The sequence below is a fragment of the Typopeltis vanoorti genome, chromosome 10 (genome assembly GCF_054136105.1).
Source record: "Typopeltis vanoorti isolate ZY-2024b chromosome 10, IOZ_Tvanoo_1.0, whole genome shotgun sequence".
NCBI lineage: Eukaryota > Metazoa > Arthropoda > Arachnida > Uropygi > Thelyphonidae > Typopeltis > Typopeltis vanoorti.
Window position 1 is genome coordinate 74,638,593 of NC_143558.1, and position 18,325 is coordinate 74,656,917.

The 18,325-nt window shown below is 34.3% G+C and overlaps 1 protein-coding gene across 1 annotated transcript in view; it reads left to right on the forward strand.

Annotated features, from left to right (window-relative positions):
- The window catches only part of LOC150102513 (activator of 90 kDa heat shock protein ATPase homolog 1), a 173,536-nt gene extending 167,415 nt beyond the window's left edge, over window positions 1-6,121 (forward strand). The window contains exon 9 of the mRNA XM_090399806.1: window positions 5,778-6,121. Coding sequence (XP_090255932.1) covers window positions 5,778-6,002 — 225 coding nt within the window. The 3' untranslated portion in view covers window positions 6,003-6,121. The remainder of the gene's footprint in view (window positions 1-5,777) is intronic.
- The last annotated feature ends 12,204 nt before the right edge of the window (window positions 6,122-18,325 follow it).

Consider the following 18,325-nt stretch of genomic DNA (forward strand, 5'->3'; position numbering starts at 1 on the left):
CATGTTCTTCCCCATTATATGAAAAGTGATCTACATTAATATGGTAATAACCCATTATCAACTTATGTTTTAATCATATCTCTTTACTCTTCATATTCAGCATTTCTTCAATGTTCTTAAAATAATCTGTTCATGATAATTTATATGTGGCCTGATCAAAGCTTTATACAGAGGTTGTTATCCACCATCATCTCCTCCTCTTTGAAGGTAATCACCAACAGTTGCATATGCATTCCATCTTTTACTTACCACATTTTAAAATCTTACTTTGCAACAATAAGTAAGTTTACTTTGGCAGGTAATAAATAACTTACCAAAGTAAGGTTTTAAAACTTGCCAAACCAATTCAAGTTCTCTTGCAAAGCTACATCCACTTTACTCATAGTTCTTCCCAACTTTTCATCATCATCTGCAGATACCTGCACGTCACCATTTGAACCTTTCCCAATATCATTAATATAAAAGTTAAACAGCAACAGCTGCAAAAACAGATCCTGGGGCACACCACCAATGACTTTCTTCTTCTTGGATATTGCACTCCCTTTGTTGATACCTATTAGACAGCCAGTCTGGTGTCAGTTACCAGTTTGTCATGTAGCAATTTATCAAAGACCCATGCCAAAGCTTAAACACATCACTGTATGCACCTGTCTTGTGCAATGCATGTCACCGTGTATAATTAAGCAGATTACTAAAATGCCATGCTGTCCATTAAAGTGCTGCTCTAAAGAACTCAATTCTGAATCTTACACTTTAACCATAACTCCAGACAAGCAGATTGGTTTATAATTCAAAGCTGCTTCATGAAATGGAACAATTTGGCCTTCTTTCAGCCTTTGGAACTTGGACCAATGCAATACTCATGTTGAAAAGGTGTGTGAAAGCTGTAAACTTCCTGGAACATTACCTCAACACAAGATATATCAAGCCTTACGATCTTAACATAGTTTACTCAGTTTTCCCACAAATCCTGCTCGGTCACCTTTGGTCCCTCTACTCTTTCCACTACATGCAAGTTCTGTATGATGTCGCATTCATGGGAATGAAATACCTTTTATGAATTGCTCATTTAATACATCAGCTATATCCTTTACAGTGGTTGTCATCTTTTCATAATCATTCATTCTTTTACATATTGAAAGAACTGTCTTTTTTTTTTTTTCTCCTTATCTAACTGCAGCTCATTTTGCACTATTTTTGCTCTTCTCATACAACTCATTACCATTTGTCTTGTGCTACTTCATAATGCCTTCTTCCAGAATGCATGCAACATCTCTTCATGCATCATTTCACACCTACCTTATTTAACCTACTCCTGGTCCTTGAAATATTTTCACACAATTACCTCTGCATCTCCAAGCAGCATTGATCTCTTTCCCATCAAATTCTCATTCCATGATATACCTTTCTGCTGCAAGCTGTCTCCTAAGCTCATCATAATCACTGGCTTTATAGTTTCACATATCACTTTATCACAGAAGTCTTCATATGGCTGGTTTCTACCCAGCTATTCACTTCATGATCACACTCACCAACTAGAAGAAGATTTACCATTCCATTTATAATATCTGAGATGATCAAATCCAGGACTTTTAATGCTTGTGTTCCCTCTATTACATACTGCTACTGGCTAAGGCATTTTCTTTCAAAAACTAGAGCAATTCATTCTCTTGGGCTCAAATTTGATAATTATCATAATTATCAAACTCTTTCACAATACCTAGGCCTATAGCAACAGCCAACTAAATATTTCATCTTGTTCATCTACCTTAAAACTGTCACTATTTGCCTCTTTCCTTGAGTGTTTGCAAAAACACTAATTCAAACACTAGTCCTCTTGGGGGGGGAGACAGCAATTGGAGTTTTTTACCAGTATTTTGGTAAATGGGGGGGGATCATATTTTGTAATAGAACCAGACCTTAATGAGTTCCATGCCATATGTAACTATGTGTTTATGTTAGCAGTTTGGTTGCAAAAATCATAGGCCACTCTAAACAAAAATCAAGACTCAGTATGAGTTATTAATTTTTTCTGATTGATCATTGAGAGAGCAGTGAGTAGTGTCAGTTTACATTGTGTCAATAATGAAAAGTCAAAAGTAAGAAGAATTAAAATATTTCATGCAATTGGATGAAAAATGCTGAATATTTTTGCAGCTAGGGATAAAAAGTTTTCATGGTATTTTATAGGAATGGTAATCAGAATATTCCACAGATCAACAATAGTGATATACTCTATAAGCATGTAAAGGAGGAATTTGATGAAATTTCAATATTGGATACCAAAACTCTGAATAGTTTGTTGGCTATGTTGGGCTTAAGTCTCATATTTAAAACCTAATATCAATTTTACAGATAAATGAACTTGAATTTTTCCTCTACAGTATTAGCATTGCAACCAATAAGTTACTATAAGAAGCATTATGTTGCAAAAATGTGGATTTGTATAGCTGATGCAACATTAAAATTTATGCTTTATAACCTAACAAATGAAAACATGTTCTTAAAGCAGTGAACTTGGTCGACTGTGATCACATAAAGGAACTTCTTATTCTGATCTGTAGTATCTTTGATTATAGAATTTTTAATAAACCAGCCAATGTGCATTAACGAAGATAATCATTTATTATATGGGTATCTTCATGGAGTCAGAGGACTTATTGTGGGAGACCCACACTAACTTTTATACAAACAGTACCTACCATACCTCTTCTTAAACTCATTCACTGTCACAGGATACAACTAATTCTGGCAATCCATTCCACTCACCACTTTCCAAGCAAAAAATCTAGTCCCCAGACACCCATACTAACCATAGTCTTGCATAATTTTCATGGGTGACCTCTGGTTCTCTCTCTATTCATCATATATCGAAAAAATGTCCTTTGTGTCAGTCTTATAGAGCCCTTTTAATAACTTATTTCTACTGTGTCCTCTTTTCTGACCATGAACTAAGCTTTGTAACCCACACACATCTTCAACCTATTCTCACGGGGAGCATTCCACAGACCTTCTGCTTGGTCACTCCTTTCCATCATCTCCTGATCCTCAAGAAACCAAGGTGACCAAATCTGTGCACAGTAGTCAAGATGCAACCTTATAAAGGGGAATAGTGATCTTATCTTTACTTGATAAGATCACTTTTTGTTGGTGTGTTTGGTTTTCAACATCCAAGTAATCCTTTGAGCTGTTTTACCACTTTTGCAAGCCTCCATAGCTCAGTCAGTATGGACGAAGCCCTTTGGTCAAAGACCTGGGTTCAATTCCCATCTATGATGTGAGAAACCTTTATCTGGTCTCTTTCGACTAAAGAGCCAGTCTCATACAGCGGTAGAGGGTTTTTTCACCCAGAAACTTGGGTTTTTCGTCCCTCAGAACAGGCAAATGCCTGTGAACACGCACACACGGATATGTCCTCTTAACTTCAACTCTGTTCACCATTACCCCCCCCCCCCCAAGCTTTGTCAGTTTCCTGCAATTCAGTACTGTCAGTCTGGTTACACTGATGGTACTGGTTAAAAGGTTACATGGTATGTAACCTTTTCAACCTGAAGTGCAGAGCCTTACATTTTTCAACTTTAAATTGATAGTCATTATCCTTTGTCCATAATACCAATTTATTTAAATCATCTTGCAGGATAATCTGTCACCTTTGTCAACTATTGCCCTCCCCAGTTTTGCATCATCAGCAAACAAATGAATTTCCAACCCCACCCCTATCTTTTCCTATATCATTAATATACAAGGCAGAGTAGTGGCCTTACAGACCTCTGAAGCACTCCTCCAATTGCCATCCTCATTCTCCTGGATTCTACTCCACCATATACTACCCTCTGGTGTCTGTCAGCAATCTATGATCTATACATTTCACATCACGGATCCATGCTATAAACTTCATATCCATTCCCATTTGCTGCATGTTTTGTAATAGTTTCCATTCAGTATTCTGTCAAATGCCATTGCAAAGTCCAGCAGTATCATGTTTTAGCCATTTCCCTTATCTAATTCTGCTCTCACTGTATTAGAAAATGTGAGTAAATTACTAAGGCATCATTGAGTTAGCGAACACACTTATGATAAACAGAAAATTCAGTGGAAGGATATTGCAACCTGGGATTCGGTTTCTTCGATATCAGCTGGGTTATCAGTGAAGATTTTACTACACTCTTGCTTCATTGCTATTTTAGTTAATATGAAGTAGCAATGAAGATCAAACTTAAAAGGAAAATACTTAAAAATGGCTTTTGATTTCCTAATGAGCAGTCATTATCAGTAATTGAAAAAAGTGCAAATTTGCAAACCCAAATAGGAATAACTTATCTATTACTATTAATTGCACTCCTCTTCCCTTTCTGCCCTATCAGGATATTATCGTCATCTCACTTATTTTGACACTCTTTCAGAAGTGACTATCAGTCATCAGTTTTGTTCTCTTTATTTTGAATGCTTTTAACAGCGCAAACATAACAGCTCATTTCTAGTTCTATAATGAGTCCTGCCAACACTTCTTGGATGTGACTTCTCCATACCTCCTGCTCTCCTCCCCCAGTCATTTCTCTATTCCCCATTGATCCTACAATCCTCTCCAACCTCCAAATGCTTGTCCACCTCCCAGACCATCTGACTCATTCACATATTCACTTCTGCATCCAGCATCTGCACTTCTCATAGTGTTCCTATCCACCTCTACTTTCTCCCTGTCTGTCTTACATTCTTACTCTTTCTTTTCACTCTCACTCCTTACTTCTCCATTCATAATCTCTTCAATCTCTCATAATGTACTTTCATGCTCTTTCACATCACTTCTGACTTTGGCATACCATGCATTTATATCATGAATGGTATGTTAAACCCGTGTGATATTTCCTTTTCTATATATTGTTTGGTTTATTTGTGGTGATGACTGAAATGGAAGAAATAAAAATGAAAAGTATCACATAAACAGTAATACATATATAAAGTAATTCTTACTTCATTGAATTGATTGATAATTTGAATATATCATCAGCTATTCTCAAAACAGTCTTTTATTAAATTAAAAGAAGTTGTAGAAAATGGAAAATATACTTCATAGCAGTTCATCATACTAGCATTATGCAAGTGCAAAATTATATTCTTAGAAATAAAAGGGAGAAGGCTAATGATCAATGATTGCCATCAATTTTATAGATACCTTGCCATGGTTTAATTAGAAAATGGAAGCATCACTAGATATTCATATCTTTTCTTAGTGCAGAAACTAATCATTCATATAATGCATATTTTTTAAAAGCAAATATTTTATATAGAAACTCAAAGAAAACATTACTTCTGAGATCTTGTATACCTGAAGATAGTTCATAAATATTAAACAATAATTTGACTGAAAAGACTAAACTTATGTGCCATATGTATTGACAAATGCATAAAAATATGCCCACGGAGGAGCAAACTACATCTTAAATGGTCAAAAGAGTGCCCATCGGCTGTCCAGAACACAGCCATTAATACGTTAATATTTAGGTTAATTGCCTTATCTTTTAAATACTTCTGTAGTTCTTGGTTTATGAATGACTAATATCCTAATGTGATGAAACCATTATGCCATGAGCATATGGATGATGAAGGGATGGGGGAAAGAACTTATTCTTTGAGCATTTACCTTGTGTTAAGTTATTCCTGTATATGAAACATCATGGGCATACAGTGGATGGGCTGGGCTTATTCTTTAACCACTTACCTTGTGTTGAAAGTTATTCCTGTATATGAAATAATGTTTGCAAAATTCTATTTTTCAGATTCCTTATTCAAAAATTTCTCTGAAGTGGAGGTTTAAAAGCTGGCCAGTTAAACATTACTCTGATGTTGTAATTTATATTGATCAGAAAGAAGATTGTACAGAAGTAAAACTTGAACAAACAGGTATACCAAGGAATGAACTAGATAGGACAAGAGAAGGATGGCAGAGATATTATTGGACCAGCATGAAACAGACTTTTGGTTTTGGAGCTATGTTACTTTGACCTAATTAATGTTAAGTGTAAAGCATAATTTATTGAGACTTAAGTATCAGTTGTAATGATGTATAAAAGAGGTTTCTCCAAGACTAGAAAAGAAATATAGTGTAGTGCTTGCATTGTGATTGGGCATTAGTTTATTGATAAAATAACATTGTGCTTAAGTTACATCAAATGTATTTAAATCTAAATACTTTTTGCATTTATCAGTGTTATTACATCAAGAAAACAAAAATTGTTAATCTCATTGACTTGAGTGGGTGGCACCTCTACTCTACAGCCAGCAGACTGTGGGTTTAAATCTCACTGTGGTATGAATGTTTTTAGATGGTAGATGAATATCATCACCCAATGTGAAACCACCGCCCTGCTTACTGGAAGCTTTGATGTGGCTTGCAAAACATGCCATATTTAGTCTTTAGAGCAGGGTTTCCAGATAATTTAACCCTTAGCTGACCGATGGTACTAATGTATTTACAGATTTACCACTTTTCGTGGTGGGATTCACATTAAAAAAAAACCTTGCTTTTAAAAGCACTTAAATATATTTACATAAAACTTACTTTTTACTTTTTTTTTAAAAAAAAAAATCTGTAAACAGGTATTGACTATTAAGCAATTGCATTAATAAACATAAGTTGTAACATGTGCAGTAATGCCCTGAGTTTTATACTCATTTAAATTAAAATAATTTGAGTTTTCTTTAACATACCTTAATTATTCGGCTTTTAATAAACTTTGATACTCAGAAAGAATTTACAGAAAATATTGCTTTTTATTTTTGAACCGTTCTTTAATTGGTGTAATTTTTTTTTTGAAATGTCTAGGAGGATGGCAAAATGCATTGCATATGCATAGTGAGAACATACAGGAAAGTTTGCATTATTAACACATGAGAGGGTCACCTTTTAATAAAGCCACAAAAAAAAAAAGTGAATTTTTGCTTTTATTTTGAAATGGGCAAAACAGTAGGATATGAGAAAATAAACAAATAAGTTCAAAGCCTTTCTGTATATCACAAACTAGTGTATAAAGCATTTATAAGCTGCTTTTTTGCATTGTGAAAGTTTGGCAGGAATGAAAAATTAAATGTAGCTGTAGTTAACTATCAAAAATTAATCTCGTAGTACTGGATTGTGTTAATCTGAATAACATTACAGAATGACCTATATATTTAAAGTAAAAGATTGAGTTTGCTTAGCATAGTACTGTATAAACTATTGGGTTCACATCATTTGGCATACTTGTCTTTCTCTCTCTCTCTTTTCCTATATATATATATGTGTGTGTGTGTAGTTTACATCATTTGGTACAGTTATCTATATTCTCTCTCTCTCTGTGTGTGTGTATTTTATTTTATATATTAATGTGTTTGACAGTCAACAAATAAATTATTACCAAAAGTATACTAATATCAGATTTCCATGGCTGTTGAATTCCACTGGGATATAGGCGTTAGCTGATTTTTTTTTTTACCTTAAAAGGAATGTTTATTTGCATCTTATATGGCTTGCATTTGCAAGCAATGTGAGATGGTTAACAATACAGAATAACAAAAATCTTATACGAAGAATCAGTTATGTGAAGTTATCTTGAAGGATTTTTCTATGTGGTAAGTCAGTATTCACCAGTTACATTCAGAATTAATAATTGAATCTGTCACTATCATATGAAATGCCTATGGTCAACTCTGTTGCTGATTTGGTATGTGACACATCTTCACAACATTAGTTTCAATGAGATGGTGCTAATAAAGATATTCGTGAAGACACTAATTTTGTACAGTGTTTTCTAAATTGCTTTACTATATTAAATTAATGGCATACACCAACTTGTAGAATGGCTGTGGCAGTTTCATTAATTTTATATATGAAATCTCCATAGGAGCGTTAATTTAACAGTGGCTAAATCATATGCAGTTTGATCCTGGAGTGAGGGAACATACACAACAATTTTAGAAGCATTTTAATTTGTTTCATTGTGGTTTCACATTAACAATACTTTCATTGTTATAAATAGATGTATCAAAAATTTTCAATTTTTTGTATCACAAATACCATACTATTAAAAATGCATCTTAAGATATTTAAAACCACTGATACTTGTCTTGAAATTATCGTAGGAAAATATCTAAAACGTTCCTGCGGTTTTAAATATTATAGTAAATTATCATCATAACAAACCTAATGCTGCAAAGTCCCATAACGTCAATGCCAATTTAAAGGGTATTCACAATAGCCAATCTTCCTCTGTAATTAGACTATTCCTTTTTGTTCGTTTGATTGTGAGATTTGACTATATTAGCTAACTAGCAATATTTTAAAAATGCATGCATGTAACTTTGTTCCTTTCCTCTCATTTCATTTTCTCAGTTTTGTATTGCACTTTGTCAGTGAATAAAAGTTAAGTTTCAGTTGAATTTAAAATTAATTCTACATGCAGAATCTTATAATTTTAGGAAGTTTATTGTTAAATCTGTCTGAATATTTCTTCTTAAGAAACAATTAATAGCATAATTACTGTCAGATGCAGCATTATTTTTAAATTTAGATTCCCCAAACTTGGGTTAATGTGTGGTTAACCCATTTTATCCCAGCATACACATTTGAGTACAGCACCTAAAATGGCCTAGCGGTGACATCTCTTGCACGACAGTCAAATATCGGGGAAGGTTACAGTTTTAGCAAGCCCTATTCTGCCACAACTTCGCAAATTAAAAGTTAGGTGATGCTATAGTCATACTTTTTCAGTACATATTCTAAGACCTGTCAATTCCTGTATGATAATTCAAGTGCTTTATTTCTTGTAGTTTTTTCGAATATTTTTTCATTGTGCTGACTTTGTGTTACATGTTTATATATCAGCACCTCTGTTTGATTACGGGTTGAGAACGCGTACAAAATAAACCTATACTCATTTGAGAACGGTGGGCTTATAAGAAGTCGGTATATATATATATTGTTCTAGGTTTAGTACCTCTGAAAAAATGGACCCGATGAATTTCAGCCAATAAGTCCAGTTCAGTTTTATGGAAAGCGTTATTATAGAACACTTGGGTTAGCTGCGGACGATGTAGCAAATTCCAATCACCAAGATATATCTGTAGTTATCATTCCTCCCGATGTTGATTATCGAACAGATGAGGATATTGATGACGATGATCTTCACCCTGACTACCTTCCCAATGACATTCCAGGGGAAATAGAGCTTCATTATGCAAGTGACAAATCAGATAGCGATGATGATCTTCCTCTAGCCACGATAAGACAACGTTGCTTGGCTGCGCAAGGTAAAGTAATTAGGAATGAGCCCGTATGGACAGAAGATATCTTAGACATCAGTATGGCAGTAACTACAGGGTATATGGACCATCTGAGTAATGTGAAGGACCAAATCCAAAATAAAACTCCAGTTGAAATATTTGAAAGATTTATCGATAAAGAAATTATTGCTGTTATTATTGAACAGACCAATTTGTACACTACGCAGAACAGTAATCACGTATTTCAAGTAACTGAAAAAGACATCAAGGTATTTATCGCAATTCTACTGTTGCCAAGAGAGCGTCACTACTGATGTTTAGATGAGGATCTCCTAGTTCCCCCAGTGGCCAACAGTATGTCAAGGAACCATTTTCAAGAAATATCTACATTTGGCCGATAATTCACAAATAGATAAAAACAATAAAATGTATAAAATAAGACCTCTAATGGATAAACTAAATAAAAAATTTCCAACAGTTTGGCATATTCAACAAACATCTCTCAATTGATGAAGCCATGATCAAGTATTTTGGGCATCACTCTGCTAAGCAGTTTGTTAATTTTGATACCTGATCTGCCCATTATACTCATACGAGTACACACATTTTTTTTTTTAATTATACTTCTTTTTTTTAACTGTCAGTATAGTGTAGCATTTTGACACATTTTCAACTAAATAATATGAAAAAAATTGCCTTTTTAAAAAAAAAAAAAAAAAAAAAAAATTCTTGGGATCAAATGGGTTAAACAATAACACAAATTTAGATGAAGTTTCATCATCATCAAATTCCTGCCATGTACCCTCAAGGGGTGTACAGGATATGATAGTACTACATGAAAAAAATTACATCATTAATTTCCTATCTACAATTTTCCTCCAAATCAGTCTGTTACTTGTCAACACTCCAACATTATCAGATCTTATATTTCTATCGTCTAAAGCACTTTGTACCGTATCAATCCACCTATATCTTGGTCTTCCTCTGGGTCGTTTTGCTGCCAACCTGGCAGAGAACACTTGTTTTGCTAATCTTCTTCCAGAAGTAATTTAACCATGATAGTACTATTCATTAGACTAACTGCAACTTACAAATTGCAAAGTAATATTACTGTAGCATCTACATCATTTAGTCCACTTTTAAGCAAATCAGGAATTTAATTGAGAGTAAAGTATTCTTAGGAAGTTAAGTGTTTCTGTATATGTTAATGAATCATTTCATTTTAATTCCAAATCTTCGCCCATAAAAAGTTACTCTAGAACTTCCCGTAAGAAAAAGGGATATGAAGATAAATATCAGTGCATATGGTCTGTTTTATGCTAGTAAGCCACTAGCAGAAAGCAGTGGAGTCTTGAATTTTGAAGACTTGAAAGGGGCTAACGCCACTCCGAGTTCTGGACTGGTAGGCCAGTTCTCCTTGAATTCTGATGACTCGAATTTTGAAGACTCAACACTCAGGGTAGCCCGAGTTTCAAAACGTGACATAAAAAGGCTTATCATTTTATATATATAGGGTAGATAACAAAAATCAGCAACAAACTGAGAAATGCCACGCATAATGCCTTAACCTTTTCACGGGACGTATGTGTTCCCACATAAAATCTTAATTGTGTACGTAAAGCAAAATAATGTCAATATCTTTTTTCACCAAATTGGTAATCTGGAACATATTTTTGATAATTTTATTACTGGAAACCCTACGTTAGCACCACCTGTCAAAAGAAAGTTTCGTGGCAAATTATACATTTAGAGCGCGGCGTATTCAAAACTTTTCATAAGTGTTTCTGCATAGAATATTGTTATGTGTTTATGGTGTAATATTTTCATTTGATGGTAAGTAAATAATAGTATTATTATGTTTTTCAATAAAATTTTGAAATAATATTCCATAAAAACTAGTAAAAACATAAAGGGACACCGTTGTCCCTGTGGACATGAAGGGGCGCATTTTACAAGTAAATTACTCGTTGTTGTAATCCGTGTTTTTTTTATTTATTTTACCCACTTTTGTATTTTATTTGTCTTTTTATCATTACAGACACGTCGAGAAAAGGGTGTAAGCAGTTTGAACTGAAAGATAACAAAATTTTGCAATGTTTAGTAGCAAAAAATAGCGATGAAGACACTCTAGAACTTGATAGAACTCGAAGACCAGGTATTTATAACTCAGGATGTAGATGCAGGGGTTTCTATGATTGAAATTGAAGACCCGGCACAAGACATGCTGGAATTATCAGCAACAGAACCTGAAACAGAAAATAGACCACAAGTAAGTGGCCCTACATTCATATGGGGGAAAAAAAATACATACGTACCAAATAGTTTTCCTGATGTTGATTATATCTTCGGAGAAGTTCAGATTTGCAGAGATAGAGATGAAGATTCATTATTGATGCCCATTGAAATTTTTTATTTGACTACTAACTTCGAAGATTTAGTGAAAAATAAGAATCTATACGGTATGCTGAGCAGAATGGAACACAATACACAGTCGATGATGATGAAATGAAAGCCTATCTCGGATATGAATTTGGTGATGGGTTATCATGTTTTGCCATCATTGAGAGATTACTGGTCTATCAATCCAGATATGGGCATTCCCTACGTTGCAAATGGGTTATCTGCAAAATATCTGCAAAAACTTACACTTTTGCAACAATGAAGCCCAACCAGATAGAAATAGCACTAACTATGACAGAGCATATAAAATCAGGCCTGTAATGAATCATCTGAACAGTTCTTTTCAAAAAGCGATGAATAACACCAAAACACGATCCGTTGACGAGCATATGATAAAATTCAAGGGGCACAATATTATGAAACAGTATATCAGAAATAAACCTATAAGATGGGTTTCAAAATGTGGTGCAGAACTGATGCTGAAACGGGCTATTTGTTTGAATTCGATCTGTACACGGGGAAAAAAATCGTCAGAAACTGAATATGGGTTTGGCGAATCAGTAGTGCTGGAGCTTACAAAAGCCATTGAAGGCTAAGGTTGTGAGGTGTACTTTGATAACTTTTTTAACTCACCCATGCTGCAATACAAGTTGAAAAGCCAAAACACCAAGACGTGGGACTGTTCGCCCTTCCGAAATCTGTGCCATTAGATAAACATATGAATCGAGGAGATGTTTATACTGAAAGTTTCAATGGTATATATCATACGTAAAGTGGATGTACAACAAGTTGGTACATCTTTTGACAAACTTTATATCACCTATACTTATGTCAAGCGGAAGGGCAGGATCCACTGAAAAAACTGACGTAAAGTGCCCTGAAATTGTCATAAAGTACAACAAAAACATGGGCGGTGTCGACCTTATGGATCAGCACAAGGTGTGCTACGAATTGGATCGTAAATCCAAAATGAAGTACTACCTCCGTCTATAGCTGTCAATAATGCCTATATCATTTACACAAAGTTTCATGAAAATAAATGTGCTGTGGGCTCTTTGCTATTCTGCCTCGAGTACAGACAGGTCATAGCTCGATCTTTGATTGGCGATTTCTCTTAGAGGAAGAGGGCCATACCTACATGATGGTGACAAGTACAAAATGTACATTTCTGAAATGTTCCATGGCGAAAGCAAATACACATAAAATGTAAACTGTGCTAAAAGTAAAATTGAAAATCGCACTAATAACACTTGCACTACATGTAACGTTCACCAATGCTATACAAACAACAGAAATTGCTAAAAGACCATAACCAAAAGACTTTATTTGCTCATTTTTATTTATTTACGATTATAGTGTTTATCTTTTTTACGTCCATTGTTGTTTTTGTTGATTTATGTACTTTTATGTTTAGTAAAATGTAATTGAAGCCAATACATAAATGTTAGTAATTTTAATTTATTTCAACCCTTTACGTCCATTGGGACACGTGTCCCATGAAATTCTATAAAATCTACGATTCTTTCCTACATAATGATGTTTTATGTTAAATAGATACCTAATAAAGTCATTTTAATACCTAAAAACTTTGTATTATTTTCATAAGTTCTTCTGGTCCTGAAAGGGTTAATAGATGAGAATGCTAAACTAATTATTTATTCTGAAGAAATATTACAAGAATGGAAAAAATATCTTGAACACCTGTATCAAAGAGAACAGGAAGAAAATGACACAGAAGCTGAAGACAATAGTGGACCACAATAATAAAAGAAGAGTTTGAAAAAGTACTTAAAGACTTAAGCCAGAAGAAAAGCCTAGGAATCGATAACATCCCAAATGAAGCCCTTAAAAATCTGGATGAGGAAACAAAAAATGATATATTTGAACTAATACCTAAAATATATGAAAATGGAGATCTCCCAGAAGACTTCACAAGATCCCTGATAATACCAATCCCCACGAAAGCAAATGCTCTCCATTGTAACCAACACAGAACAATAGCCCTAATTACATACATTAGCAAAATTCTATTAAAAATAATACAAAACCGAATATATAAAAGAATAGATTCACAACTAGAGGAAGACCAATATGGATTTGGGAAAGGAAAAGGAACAAGAGAAGCAATACTCTCCTCTGAAAACTATAATCGAAAAAAGAATGGAGCTAAACAAAAAAAAAAAACATAGTCATTCCTTGACTTACGTCTGTTCAAAAATACTTCCGTGATCCCATAAGGGAATAAATAACATTTTTGACTATACTTTTGAACAAGATGCAAGCAAGCATAAAGTAAAAAGATTTTTATTTAGCAGCAATGCAGTGGAAACCTCAGTCGACACATGGCTTCAACAGTTCCTCTGTTCATTTTGTGTTTGAAAAATAGGTTATCTGTGTATTTATCGTTAAATATTTCACGATATTTTGTGCAATAAGGCCCCTACATGCCCAATTAAAAAACCTAGTGAAGAATCGCAGAAAAAGAGGTGAGCAGTTGATCTTGAAACGAAGTTGCAAGTTCAGCAATAGTGATGAAACACTGACAAAGGTCCTATCAGTGATTGGAAAAGCTACTTCCATCATGCATAGAGGACTTGAACCAAAAGTGCACACCTCTTAGCACTATGATCATAACTGCTGAGGCACTAAGTCTCTTCAACATGTTGAAGGAGAAAGCAGGACCTGATTATGACTACAAATTTAACGCTGCTTCTGGTTGGTTCATGAGATTCAAGCAGGGTTTTGCACTGCATAATGTGAAAATATATGGTGAATCTGCAAGTTCCGATGAGAAGGCTGCCAAGAAGTTTGTGGAGAAATTGGATAAAATTATTACATAGGAAAATTATTTGCCACAGCAAATATTTAATATGGATGAGACTTCCTTTTTTTGTTAAAAAAAAAAAAAAAAAAATGCCTGAGCGGACATTCATCCATAAAAAAGCTAAAATCTATGCCTGGTTTCAAAGCTTTTAAAGATCATATTACCATTCTGTTGGGGGGGGGGGGTAACGTGGCTGGATATAAACTGAAACCATTTATGATATGGCACAGTGAGAATCCACGAGCTTTCAAAAACATTAGGAAGCATATTCTTCCAGTTCATTATCGGAGCAATAAGAAGTCGTGGATGACTCAAAAATTGTATGCGGATGCTTGAATCAATTGTTATGTGAGTGAAATGAAAAGCTATTGTGTGAAAGAAAATGTAGAATTTAAAATTTTCTTAATTCTAGATAATGCTCCAGGTCATCTGTCTTATATCGGTGATCTTCACCAAGTTCAAGGTCATGCTTCTCCTTGCAAACACTACTGCATTGATCCAACTGATGAATCAGGGAGTTCTTGTAGTTTAAGGCTACAGAGAACTTTTTCACAAGCCATTTCTACTACTGAAGGAAACGACCAGACTCTCGTGCAATTCTGGAAAGCATTCAATATTTATCATGCTATTAAAAATATTGCTGTGGCTTGGGACGAAGTGACCTCTTAATGAATGAGTAGCATATGGAAAAAGGTTTGGACACAATTTTTTGTTTTGAAAAAAAATTACGACCTTTGTAAATTGAATGAAGAAATAGTGGGTCTAGCAAACAATCTGAATCTCAAAGTGAATGATGACGACATAGTTCAACTCATAGAAAGTTCCCCTGAAGAATTGGTCTAACTGGAGGAACAGTGTTGCAGAAGAGGAAGAACGAGAAAGGGAAGAGAGAAATGTGAAACAAGAAGGTGGGTAGTTATACAATTCACAGTGAATGGTCTTGCAGAAATGTTCTCTGCAGTTAGTGATGTTCTCAAAATGGTTGAAGACGTGGACCCCAATATTGAATGCTACTTATTAGTAGAAAGGAAAGTACATGATGCATGCTTGCTATAAACAAATTTATGATGAAAAGAAGAAGAGGAATAAGCAAAGCACATTGGAGATTTTCATCAAGAAAACAAAGGTTACACCAGAAGAGATGCAGTCTGGTCCTTTCAATAAGGAAGATAATGAAGATGTGATTGTGGAGGAAGATTTGGGTGATTATTCTCCTGTTTTATAGTGGCAATAACACACAGTACAGTTTTATAATAAGGTTTAAAAATTAAAATGACAGTATACTTATTACTGTTAAGTCCCTAGCCCCTATAACTCTGTTGATTTAATGTATCGACTTACATCCTGCCAGATGGAACTGAACCCTGACGTAAGTCAGGGTTCAGTTCCATTTGGCAGGATGTAAGTCGTACGTAGATGTGGGGTAAGACAAGGGTGCATATTATCATCCTTGCTCTTCAACGTGTATATATATATATATATATATTGAAAATGCCATCAGAAAAATTAAAGAAAAAAAACAAGCAGTGGCATAAAGATTGGTGGAGAGGAAATATTTTGCTTCAGATTTGCAGATGATATTGAATTCATAGCAAAAAGCAGAAGACTAAAAAAAGTTAACCAAAATAACAAATGAAATATTTAATAAATACCACATGAAAATAAATGTTGAAATAACCAAAATTCTACTGGCAAGCAAGAAACCAAAGATCATAAAGAAAATTAAATTAAATGGGAAAGAGATAAAACAAGTAAAGAATTACAAATATCTGGGGAGAACAATAAATGAGGAAGGAAGATCAAAAGAAGACAAAGATTAAGACTAGTCATAGCAAAAAACCAATTCAATAAAATAGAAAAGGTATTAAAAGGAAACTTAAGTCTAGAACTAAGAAAAAAACTTCTAAAACCTTGTATATGGAGTATAGCACTTTATGGCAGCGAAACATGGACAACAGGAACAGGAGATATTAGAAGACTGGAGGCATTTGAAATGTGGCGTCGAAGAAGAATGCAAAAGATAAAATGGACAGACAAAAAATTTAATTAAGTGCTTAAAGAAGGAAATGGACACTCAGAACACTGATAAAGACATTAATAACAAGAAGAGACAAATGAATTGAACGTCCTCCCACGATGAGTCTTCGGACTCCTTGGAGGTATCAGGAATAATAATAATAATAATCTCTTAGGACACGAAAGTCTGACGAGAAGAATAATAGAAGTCAAAGGAAAAAGAGAAAGACCAAGGAAAAGATACTTTGATCAAATAAAACAAAGCACTGGACTAAAAACATACTACGAAATAAAGAGGAAAGCGAAGAGAAGAATGGAAGGAAATGCTGCTAAGCTACCAGTCATAAGACTGGTGGAATAGAAGAGAGAGAGAGAGAGAGAGAGATTGAATGTGAATCCAACAATCTCTCTCTCTCGAGGGACTAGAGATCATATCTAACATCAGACAAATAATTGAAAAAGCAAGGGAATTCAACTTAAGCCGTTATCTATGCTTTATAGATTACTCCAAGGCCTTTGACTGCATGAGGTGGGATATTTTATGGGATATCATGCAAGAATCAGGAATACCAAACCATCTAATAACCCTCATAAAGAATTTATTTATATCAAGGAAATCAAGCAACAGTAAGAATTGAAAACTCACTGTCTCCTGCATTCCAATTTGAAAAAGGATCATGATAAGTATGCATACTCTCACCATTACTATTCAACCTTTACAGCAAAACTATAATGAAAAGATCTCTAGAAAAGTGGAATGGAGGCATTAAATGAGGTGGCCGAACAATCACTAACCTATGATATGCAGATGACACAGTGATAATAGAAACAAGCGAACAGGAATTAAAATCAATGCTGAATCAATTAGAATGGGAAAGCCTAAGCCATGGTTTAAGAATAAATCAAGATAAAGCGAAAATAATGATTTTAAACAACACAGAAGAGATAGATGTAGAAGGAATTGAAATTGCTGGCCATTTCAACTACCTTGGAGTGATGATAACAAAAAAAGATGGATGTAAAAAAGAAATAAGAAGAATAGCACTAGCTAAAAACGTAATGACTGATTTAACTAAGATCTGGAAAGACAGGCACATCTCCAAAAAGAAAAAATTATGCTTGTAGAAACCTTAGATTTTTTCAATCTTTCGCTATGCTTCTGAGTCTTGGACGATGACAGAAGAAGAATTGGAGCGTTTGAGCTCTGGTGCTGGAGAAAATTGTTAAGAGTGTCTTGGACAGAAAAGAGAACAAACAAAAGTATTCTAGAAGAACTGAATATCCACAAAGTAAAAGAGAATACTACAATATTTTGGACACATACGTAGAAGGGAAGGCAACTGCCTAGAAAAAGTAATCATCCAAAGTATTGTGTGGGAAAAGAAAAAGAGGAAAATCCCCCAACAGGTGGATTGACCAAATATTAAGAATCATCATCAATCAGTCAAACTTAAACCAGAACAAGCAAATAGTGATGTTGAATTTTTGGTTTATCAAAAACCAACCTTTACTGGCAAATATATTCACTCATGCTCACACTAGCATTTATTGCAGAAAATAGTATTAGCAAAAGTCTTGTAAGTAGAGCTTATGTGATCTACTTTTCTGATTCCCTTTTATTATATGAATTAAAGTTAAAAGCAGTCTAATTGGTATGATAAAACTACCATTTAAAAAATGTTTGATGATTATCATCCATCCATCCATCCATTCACCAGATTGCAAATTCATTCTGTATGCTTCCTTCAAAACAGCTCAAACTGTCTTTCTTACCATCCACAAAGTATACATTACCGTCTATCAAGTACCCTTAAGTCATCTTTGATT